The following is an 11,309-nucleotide window of genomic DNA, read 5'->3' as shown; positions in this document are numbered from 1 at the left end:
ATCAGCCATGCCTATTTACTCTATATTTGAACATTGGTGTGCATTGCTTTGCATTTTCACTGCTTTCACAGTCTTTGTAACTTAAGTAGAAAATTAAGCTCGCTTGTTCCCACCTTGTAGATGAGGTGATAGAATGAAGTGATTTCCCTGGGTCCTCACGACAGAACCAGAGCACGACCTTCATCTGCTGCTCGGGGGTCCACCGTCCTTCCCAGTGCCCCTCGCCCGCTCCAGTGTTGACTCATCTGTAAACACTCCCCTGAGAGCATATAGATTTGGATTGTCCAGGCTGGAAGAGAGAAGAGGTGGCCTAAGTAGCCAAATTGGGTCGATAATCAAAGGTCGTTTTCATTCAGTCCTGGAATATGTTTCTCTATACTGTAGTCAGTGAAGAGGTGTGTTAACTGTTTTCGGAAACTCACGGTACTGCAGACTGTAGCGAAGCCTCCCAAGGACCTGGAACATCATGGGCCTCCCCAGGCTTCCAGCCTGGACCCCTCTCTACTCCCCTCTCTGGTTTGTTTCTGGTTCCTTTGATTGAAAATTTCCATAATTAGGAATCTTGTCTTAGTTTTGTATGCCCAGAGGTCAGCAAAGTGCGTGATACACATTGGATTTTAGGAAAAGATCAAAGATGAAACGAGAATTCCTTTAGAAGAAAATATATTAAATTGGAAACATTTGGGGTGAAAGGTAATTGGCTAATTTAAAGCACTTCCCCCAATTCTGAATCCTACCTGCCATGCTTGTTGGTGGAGCTGTAAAGATATGTCCTGATAGGGAAAGAAACGTTCGTGAAAAGGGTGCTGTGCAGAAAGGGCCACCTGCCTCGATGCAGCCTGGGACTCAGGGTGGCCCTGGACCTGGCAGTGTTGGAGCTGGTATTGAAGGGCCAACTCTGCAGCTCTTGTAAAAGCGGGGGATAGGATTTTCGAACAGGGTTTGCAGCTTTCAGCCTTATCCCGGAGCTGACTCGGAGGCTGTCCAGGGAGCGCCTCGGTTGGTGAGGCTGCACAGGTGCTGTGGGAGCTGTGTGCAAGATTCCGAGCAAGCTGGTCCCATCGTTGGGATTTGCAGGTAAATTGTAAACGCGCAGAGATGTTGCTGCTTTAATCTCCTCTTCACTGACTGGAGAGATTGTGGCCTTGCAGTCAGTAACTCCTGCTTGTTACTAAGGCGCGGCCTTGGGTAGTCCTCTTTCCTCTTTGGGACCCAGGCCCTGCTCTGTGATACAGGACCACACCCGATGGCTCCTCGCGGGGCTGTTGTGAGGTGTCAGAGTGAGGGAGGGCTCAGTCCTGGGCACAGAGTCACCTCTGCAACCCAGCAGGGGCCCCGCAGTAGGTGGTCAGCAAGGTTGGGAATGGTGGGCCCCTCGGGTGGAAGGAAGGGAACTACAGAGTTCTGGGTATTGTTTTCATTACTATTTTTAGAAGAACTCATGCTAAAGATAATTGTTCAAATGGAGGTAATTTAGAAATATGTCAAGATGAAAGTAATAATTACCTAAAATCATGCAATCTAGAGATCAGCCCCTGTTTTTTTCCTCTTCCCTCATGACTTTCTAGGCAGATACGAGAATCCTGTTTCTTCTTGAAAGCAGTCCTCTGATGAACATTCTTCTGTGTGACATACAGGCCTATCTAATAATCTTTAGTGATCACATGGTGTCAGTTTCATGGATATACAGTAATGTTATTAATCCCCTGCTGAGGGCATTTAGCGTGTTACTTTTTTCTTTTTTGGCTACTGCAGGCAATGCACTGATGATCTGCTTTCATGTGCACAATTGTATGTTTATCTGAGAATGATTTTCACCAATTTATGCTCCCACCTAATGTATGAGATGAGTGTCTCTTTCTGCATACCCAAGAACCCCATGGTATTGTTTACCTCTTTGCCGACAGAGCTCAGTGTTCTAATTGATGTTTATCTGATTTCTTCCCATATTTTGATTGGTCATCTTATCATTCTGATGTAGTGAACTGCTGCTTGTGACCTTGGCCGGTTTTTCTCTCATTGGTCTTTATCTTACAGAGCGTTTTTCACCGAAGGAGGCCTTAAACCCCTTTCCTTGTCTTTCTCAGCCCTGCGTTTTACAGAGGCAAGTGGCTTGTTTGTTAACAAACTAACCTTTCCACTTGATCTAGGGCAGCAAACAGGGGCAGTTTTGCCCCCAGGGGACAGTTGGCAACGTCTAGATTGCCAGGTGGTCAGTAGGTGTGATGGTTGGAGACCAGGGATACTGCTGAACACCCCACTGCCCCTGTGACACAAAATGATCCGGCTCCAAGCGTCAGTGGTGCCGATGTGGAGAGGCCCTACTCTTGGTCACATTTCCTCCCTTTCAGTTAAAGAGAAAAAACTACCAGGAGCTGAGAGCTGACTTGATTATTTCCTTGCCCTTGCCTTCTGTTGTGCCCAAGTGCTGCTGATTAAATTACCTTGAAATCCCACAGGGCATTCGGCTTCCTTGCTGGTCTCTACCAGCCCAGTGCTGCCTCCAGGAACTGGCTTATTACTCTGCATCAGCGTCCCTTGTGTGCTGACACAGCCCAAGCACAGACACCCTCCTGTGGGCAGAATAACCTCAGGTTTACTCACAGCCCCCTCTGCTAACCGTTCTCCGCAGCAGCCCTTTGCAAGGAGGGTTTGGGGGCGGGGGGAGGGGAAATGTCACTACAGATCCCATTTAGAAAACTAGTCCTTCTTCTATAACAAAGTACCACATAAGTGGATAGTAATAATGAAAAGGAAAAGCTTTTGGAAATGTGGAGTTGTGACAGTTCTTTCCTGCACAGCACTTTCCCTGACTCTCTGGCATCAGTCCATTGCCTTCCAAACCCCTTGCCTGTGTGGACTCTTCATGCAGGGTTTGTTGTCACAGCGTAAAGACAGTTTGGGGTACCGGGATCCCTGTTTTCACTCAGTCACATGGCTGTGATGTTCTTCGTCCGGTCTTCTTTCACAGGTGGGAAGAGGAACAGGTCGCCCCCTCAGGCCTGAGTGGGGACCATTGGGGGTCATCGTGTTTGTGCAGCTGACTCCATGTCCTGGTAGCCCCTCGCCACATACCTTCATGTGTACAATTTGATTCCCCTCTGCTCTAGAGCTGCAGTGGTGGACTTTGTAAAAATAGAAGTGCAGCCTTTAATATTATAAAGAAACAAAACATCTAGCCACTTAAAGCGAGTGGGCCCAACTGTCAGTCAAATGTTTAAACAGGGGTCCTGTATTGTTTCCCAGGACTGCAAGGTCAGTGACTTCAAGGGAACCAAAAGCAAAACTATATCACTGCAAGCAATGCATTTTATTTGTAAGTGGGTGCTTTCCTAGTTGTTGGTAGGGTCATTAGTTCCTCCAGTCTTTGGACTTTTTAAATTCTTACATATTTTTATGGAGCATAGTGTAGGCAAGCTCTGGTCAGCTTGCATTTGGGTTATCAAAGTCAGAAATGTTTGCTAAATGAGAAAAAGTGGTATTGGCTATCAGTGAAATTCAAGATCTCAGTCTATGGTGGCCACATGTCACTATTACTGAGGAGGAGTATGTGTGTAACAGCAGAAGTGTGTGAGTAGCATCCTAATTTTATTGAGAGCACAGACATTTAGTGGCCTTAAGTAAATTAACCTTTTCTGGCTTTGGTTTTGTCATTTGTCAGAGGCAGGTGATTACTAAGATATCTTGCAGATCCAAAATTCTGATTTTTGTGCCAAAGATCCTGCCATATATAAAGCAAGACCAGAGCCCAGCAACTTGGTCCTTGGCCCTGATTCTCAGAGGGTAAGTGGAGACCAGCCATCTGGAGCCTGTTTTCTTCAGACGGGCTTCCCCTTCTCTCTTGAAGATTTCGGCTGGGGCTCACCATATTCTGCCTCTTTCTCCTCAAATATTAAATAGACACCATATTCTTCTCTGCTGGCACCAACTTATCATGTATTGCTGCTCTGCACCTGTGAAGACAGCTGCTGTGTTTTCCATCATAAAAACAGCTGCCTTTTGGCAGAGAGGCCCAGAATGTGCTTTGTAGCTGTACCTTAACACAGTGCTAAATTATTTAGACATGCTTAACCTGAGATACTCAGAGCATCTTGGAATTCCTGTTTAGGGCTTCTGTAGTCACTGCTTCAGTAAAAGGTTTCCCTTTCATATCTTTTGTGATTACTAGGCAGAAATCTGAAAATACAGGAAATTACAAAGATACTAAATTATCAGATCCCCAGCACCGCCCCCCCCCCACCCCCGGCAAGAGATAACCACTAATTAAAGTTTTGGTGTAAAGTTTTGCCTTTTTTTTGTATATAATGTATATTTTGTGTTAGTACATAGATAAAGGTAGAATCTTGCTGTGTAATATTTTAAAATAAACCTTTCCTGTTGGGTTGGCTTAACTCAATTATAGCTAATTAATTTACAGAGTGGGAAAAGTGTACATTTTAATTGTATCATCTGTGCCTCTAACATAAAGTCACGGTAGGGTTGAAAACCCTTTTAGAACTGCACACAGGTTTGGCATTGCCTTTCTACATCCCTTTTCTTTGTCTGATTTCTACACAGTGGGGAGACAAGTCTTTGTGTTCCTCACAAATAAATTGCAGGCCTCCTACCTCAGCCAGAGTTGACTTGCAGGAAACGTGAGGAGGTTGAAACCTTCACGGCAGAACCCCACTTTCTCGAGAGAGCTAAGGAAAAAAGATGAGGGGAGCCCCGCTCCAGATCTCCCCAACTATGTCATTCATTTCAGTGAATCACTAAGCGCAGCAATTAAATAAAAAAAATTATAAAATGGCTGGGAAGGACACGGGGACCATCTTTCTGGATACTTGGTTTGGGGAAAGGATGATCTGAGTTCAAAGCAGCCAAGTTTTGTCAAGTTTGTGGCCCACAGTGATGGTTTTTGAGGGAAAGAGGGATGTCAGTTTCTAAAGATGTTCCAGATACTCCGCGGGTTGCTATTTGGAGCTGGAATCCTCTGTGCTCCCCTCCAGAGCCTCAAGAGGCCTGGCGTCCCTCGCATGTGCTGGACTCAGTTTCTCTGAGGAAGTTTTTGCCTGGGCAGCAAGTGCTGACACCCGTGCCCTTCCAGGGCTCCGCCTGCAGTCTGCTGCGTGCCAGCTCGGAGGCCTGAGATAAATGGTTTTGCAGCCGCTTAGCCGTCAGCCAGGCTCATTTATTTGACACAAATAAGCTCATTGACCTGATTTAACAGAGGGAGGAACTATGGAGTCAAGTCCAATATGATCTTAAAGCCCTGTCTTTTCATCGCAGTCTTTTCAGATCTTTAAGGATGGCTGCCGAGTTAAACGATGCTCATGGGCACTCTCTCAAGGAAAAAAGGAGAAAGAGAAGCTGGAGAGATGGGAGGAAGGGGAGAGGAGAGAGCAGGAGGTGTTGGCACAAATGCCAACAGTTGCTCTCTGTGCCACTTGGGGGCACCAGTTACTTAGGTTTTCTGTCCTCAGCGTAGTCCTTGTTAGGAGACCGTGAGACGTGTGCCCACGTGGGCTCCCTCTCACTGAGACAATGAAGCTGTTCCTATAGACGAAGGACCATCTGGTGGTGAAGACAATCCAGGACTCTTTCCCAGAGCCCCATCGACTTTGTGCACAGGGACTCAGGCATGTCCTTTTGCAAAGAAAAGGAAATCTGCTGCTGGTGCCATTGAAGACCTCAGGCTTAACTCAGGGCCCGTGCCGTCCCCTTCTTCCTCCTCTCCCATTTGCCGAGGTGAAATGTGGGATAGTCTCTTGACTGTTCCTACCCCGACAAAAAAAATCTGGGAACTGCTTACAACATACCATCCTGCATTTGCACCATCACGTTCACACGGCAGTGTCTCCTGAGGCAGGTATTCTTTCTCATCTTCATTTTAGGAGCCTGGCTCTGACACGGGTTATATTTTTCTCCAGGTTATAGATGCCAGTTGCAGAGCCCCGGAAGGCGCACACAGGCCCAGCCTAGGTACGTTGTGATCGCAGCGACCGTCTTCCAATCATTTCTGGTATTAAAGGCCTCTTATTTAATCTCAACAGCCACGCTTATGAAGTTGAAGGTTTTTTATCCTCATTCTAAAGAACTCAGAGATTAATTTCTTTGTCTGGGGAAACATCATCTTAGTGGTTTAAACCAGGATAGTGGTTGAACCCACATCTTTTTTTGCTCCAGGACCTTGACTTTTAGCCCCTGAGATGTAAGTGCCACTGTGGGCTGAGTGCTGAGAAGGAGGCTGAGATGGAGGAGGGGTTGTTTGCTTTAACCTTGCTATTTGGCCTAGGATTTGGATCATCCTTGATTTAAGCAAAATGTTTCACCTTCTTGCTGCTGGTTCTACCAGGAAGAGTGTTTGAAGAATGCACTGAAAGTTGATTTTAGCTTTTCAGCACAGCTCTGGTAACTTCCTTTTTCTCCCTGATCAGAGTCCTTATAATGGGCTGAACTGTCTCCGCCTACCCAAATCCATATACTGAATTCCCAACCCTCAGTGCATTACAGTGTAACCTATTCAGATAAACTGCCTCTGAAGAGGTGATTAAGTTAAAATGAGGCTGTGAGGGTAGCTTCTAATCTACTAGGACTATGTCCTTATGAGAAGAGGGAGAGAAAGCCCTTAAAGAGGGCTTTAAGAAGGCCGCCATCTGCAATCTAAGAACAGCCTCAGGAGAAACAAACCTATTGACGCCTTGATCTCAGACTTCCCAGCCTCCAGAACTGCAGGAGAATAAATTCCTGTCCTTTAAGCTCCCCAGTCTATGGTATTTTGTTAAGGCAGCCTGCGGTGACTGATAACAATCCTTGAAGGAAATGATGCTGAGTTACTATGCAAACCCAAAGGATAGCAGGGCAGGTAGCAATACTGATCTGCACCGCTGGAGTCGTCTTGGCTCCAACGTGTTTCTTTTCTGTGAAAGTGTACCTGAGACCATGTCCAAGGTTCCTTCCAGCCCTGGTCTTCAGGGGTTCTAGTTTCAGGGTCTAGCCTCAAGACCTGAAAAGTGCTGCTTTAAACCTGTGGTGTTTAACCAGAGGGGCATTTTGCCCCCCAGGGGACATAAGCCAACGTATGAAGACAGTTTTGGTTGTCATGACGTGTGTGTGTCTGCCTCCAACTGAGGCACACGCGCAAGTGCCCTGCACAGCCCCCACCACGGAGGGTTGTCCACCGCCTAGTGTTAGCAGGGTTGAGGTGGAGAAACCCTGGGTTCAGCTTTGTTGCCCTTCGAATGGGGGTGATGTGGGATTGTCAGCTCCGGTCATTCATTCAGCAGGTACTCACTTAGCACTTACTGTCTGCTTAGCTCTGTGCTAGGGAGTGCAGAGACCTAGAAGAGTCTCCTGAAATTTAAAGTCGGGTTGATCTTAAGCTTCTGGTCTTGGGAACACGGTATTAATACCTAAACATTCTTAGGTGATGATGTTACCATCCTCCCTAGGATAAACTGTCACTTTGGATTTCCAGAGAACGTTTTTTGCTTGGACAGCCAAGCATCATTTGTTGAATCCTGCCTCATTCACAGATCTACACTAGTATACCTTTATTGTTCAGTCACTAAGTCATGTCCGACTCTTTGTGATCTCATGGACTGCAGCATGCCAGCTTGGTTCTTTTTATAAAGGATTGGAGGAGGGACTTGCCTGGTGGTCCAGTGGCTAAGTCTCTGCTCCTAATGCAGGGGCCTGGGTTCGATCCCTGGTCAGGGAACTAGATTCCACATACAGCAACCAAGAGTTTGCATGCCACAACTAAAGATCCCTCGTGCCTCCACGAAGATCGAAGATGTTGTGTGTCCCAACTAAGACCTGGTGGGGTGCAGCCAAATAAATAAAAGTAAATATGAAAAAATAGAAAAGACCTGAGGAAGCTATGTATTTATATATAATACTGATTAGTAGAACTAGTTTAAAAGGAATGGCTACCCACTCCAGTATTCTTGCTTGGAGAATCCCATGGACAGAGGAGCCTGGCAGGCTATAGTCCATGGGGTCGCAAAGTTGGATGTGACTGAGTGACTGACACTTTGAAAGTGGAATGCCAACATGCAGATGTGAGACAGAAACACAGTTGATGTGTAAATCCATATATGCATTTTTCCTAATTACAAAGTGACACATTACATTATAGAAAGAGAAGTAAAGAAAATAAAACTTTCATAATCCTTCCATCTGTAGATAACCACTTATGTGATATGTCTCTTTTTGTATACATGCACATATATTTAACAAAAAAAATTGCAACCCTACTTTCCCCTTTTGTCACCAAGTGAATGGCCCTTGAATGGGGCTTTGACATCTGATTTGGTGATCACAAGGCAGAGAAAGATGTCTGCATGCCAGACTAGCTGTGGAGTTAGGTAACCAGGGTCACTGCCTACCAAGAATGCATTGATCCAGGGAGATGGTGAACACCCACATTTCACAACTCCAGAGGGCATCATTCACGTAGTAACAGAATGGTGTATTCCGTGTTACCCCTCCGCCCCTCCCCCCTTGTGTGACGCAGCAGCCCTGGAACTCTATTTTTTTGCAGCAGCTTTGTTGAGCTGTGGTTCACTTACCATGTAGCTCACCCATTTAAAGAGTACAATTCAGTGACGTTAGTGTATTATTCAGAGCTGTGCAGCCATCACCACAATCCATTCTCGAACATTTTCATCACCCCAGAAAGAAATCCCATACCTGTTAGCTATCACTCTCCCATTTCCCCTGATCTTTCCAGCCCTAGATAACCACTGATCTACTTAGTCTGTAGATTTGCCTATTCTGGACATTTCATATAAATGGAATCATATATAATCTTTTGGGACTGGCTCCTTTCATATATCATCATGTTTCCATGACTTGTCCAATTATAGCATGTATCAGTGCTTTGTTCTTTTTTAAAATTTTATTTTTCTAGTTGAATTGTTCATATACAATACATTCACCTTTTTAAAGTATATAATATTTTTTCCTATTCACAAAGTTGTGCAGCCACTACCACTAATTCCAGAATATTTTCATCCCTCCAAAAGAAACCCCTTACCTATTGGCAGTCTTTCCTCATTCTTCCTCCCTGCCAGCCTGTGGCAACAATTTACCTTCTGTCTCTACTGACTGACCTATTCTGAATAGTTCACATAAATAGAATTGTACAGCATGTAGTCTCTTGTTACTAACCTCTTTCACTTAGCATGTTTTCAAAGTTCACTCATGTTGTAGCATGTGTCAGTACTTCATTCCTTCTTATGGCTAAATATTCCACAATATGGATAGACCCCCTTTTGCTTATCCATTCATCAGTTGACAGGCATTTTTGGTTATTGTGAATAATGTTGCTCTGAGCATTTGTGTACCAGTTTTAGGTGGACATCTGATTTCTGTTCCCTTCTAGGTATATACCTAGAAGTGGCATTACTGGGTTATATGATATGGGTTTCATCTTTTGAGGAATTGCCAGACTGTTTTCCAAAGCAGTTGTACCACTTTGCATTCCCACCCAGCAGTGTACGAGGATTCCGATTCCTTCACACCCTTGCCAACACTTGTCTTTGTTATTGTAGCCATCCTAATGATGATGAAGTGGTATCTCGCTGGGGGTTTTGAACTAGTGTATCCCTGATGGCTCATGATGCTGAACATCTCTTCATGTACTTAGTGGCCACATGGACATCTTTAGGGATGTGTCTATCTTAATTCTTTGCCCATTTTAAAATTGGGTTGTCTTTATAAATTGTTAGACTTCTTTATGTATTTTAGATACAAGTCCCTTGTCAGATATATGATTTGCAAACATTTTCTCCTATTCTATGGATTGTCATTTCACTTTCTTGATGGTGTTCTTTGAAGCATAAAAATTTTAGTTTTGATGAAGTTCAATTTAATTTTTCTTTGGTTGCTTGTGGTTTTGGTATCATATTGTGATACTAATTGATTTTTAATGAATGATAATATTCCTTGGAATAGATGTAGCATAAAAAGATAATTGTTTGATACTAATTGCATAATGGTCTTTATTTTAATGTCTTCACGCCCACCCCCACCCCCAATATCTTTATTCTGGTGACATTGGGAGTTATACCTCAAGTCGTTTGCAAATTGCATTAGATTCCTGTAGCCTTTGTAACACATCATTGTTCCACATGTCCTTTTTCCTCCCCTACGAATGTGCTGAGTGGTGCCCAGACCTCTGCAATGCAACTGACAAGGAGCAGAAGTCTCCATACAGCACAACTTAGCTGCCCTCTAAGTCCCTGATGGCCAGCGTTGCAGTGTTGCAACCTTGTGGGGCCACGTCGCCATCTTCTGGCAAAGGCGGGAAAGTGAAATGCCAGAAACTTCAAGGTTTTACCGAAGGTCTTTTTATTTTTCCCTTTCTCCATGGCAGATTGTCAGGTACCAATTAATTCTTTTCCTTCTGACCTCCTCCTGTTGCTTTAAGGTCTTTTCACCTTTTGAAGTAATGTTTAAAACTTCAACCACTTACAAAAAGTGAACCTGTTTCCTGTAAGTCAGGGAAGCTTGTGTGTTTCTCTTTCTACAGGCGATTGCTAGTGTGTTACACATTTCTACTATCGAGCAGGAAGCAGTTCTTTACCTTCAGTGTGGAAAGGCAAATGGATGCAAGTCATTTCTCGTGTCATCTGGGTCAAATTACTGTGTTTGTTGAGGCCTTGATAGGCTAGGACTCTCTCAGGTGTGCATTTTGCCTGCTTTGCCCAGCCCTCCCAGGCACACCCAGGTCTGTGTATCGTTCCCACTTTGCTGATAAGAGGGAGGCCCTAGGAAGGGAAGTGACTCATTTTTGTTTTCTAGGACAGAATGGGCAACAAATTTTTTTTTTAAATAAATGATGGAACAATTGGGATGTGCAATCTTTAGTATCCAATATAATGCCGTATACTCTATTTTAATAAATCTTTATTGAAGACAAAAAAAAAGAAATTCTGTATCCTGACTCCCAACCTACTTTCTCTTCACCACACCCAACTGCTTCTCCTATCATAAATGCCTAAGTCATTTCAACGAATATTTGCACTGTTGTTCAATGAGAGAACAGGTGTTTATAACTTTCAATCTTTAATAAAATGAGGAAAAATGTGATTATTAAAAGACTGTGCAGAAAAACACCTACACAAATATTCATGCCAGTGTTAGTCACAGCAACCAAAAAGTAGAAACAATCGAAATGCCCATCAACAGATGAACAGGTAAGAATGTGGACCATCCACACAGTGGAATATGAGTCAGCCACAAAAAGGAGTGAGGTATTGACACAAGCTACAGCATGGTGACTGTTGAAAATGTGATGCTTAGTGAGAGAAGCCAGTCCCCAA

At 44.3% G+C, this 11,309-nt stretch overlaps 1 protein-coding gene across 13 annotated transcripts in view; it reads left to right on the top strand.

Moving 5' to 3' along the window:
- SPRING1 (SREBF pathway regulator in golgi 1) overlaps positions 1-11,309 on the top strand; it is a 186,546-nt gene that overhangs the window by 16,856 nt on the left and 158,381 nt on the right. For all 13 annotated transcript variants that reach the window (XM_043901752.1, XM_043901758.1, XM_043901759.1 and 10 more), the window contains exon 5: positions 5,910-5,961. In XM_043901752.1, the coding sequence (XP_043757687.1) occupies positions 5,910-5,961 (52 nt within the window). The remainder of the gene's footprint in view (positions 1-5,909; positions 5,962-11,309) is intronic.

The sequence above is a fragment of the Cervus elaphus genome, chromosome 5 (assembly GCF_910594005.1).
Source record: "Cervus elaphus chromosome 5, mCerEla1.1, whole genome shotgun sequence".
NCBI classification, from domain to species: Eukaryota; Metazoa; Chordata; class Mammalia; order Artiodactyla; family Cervidae; genus Cervus; species Cervus elaphus.
The sequence above is the reverse complement of the archived record's forward strand: the minus strand, read 5'-3'. Positions and strand labels throughout refer to the sequence as shown.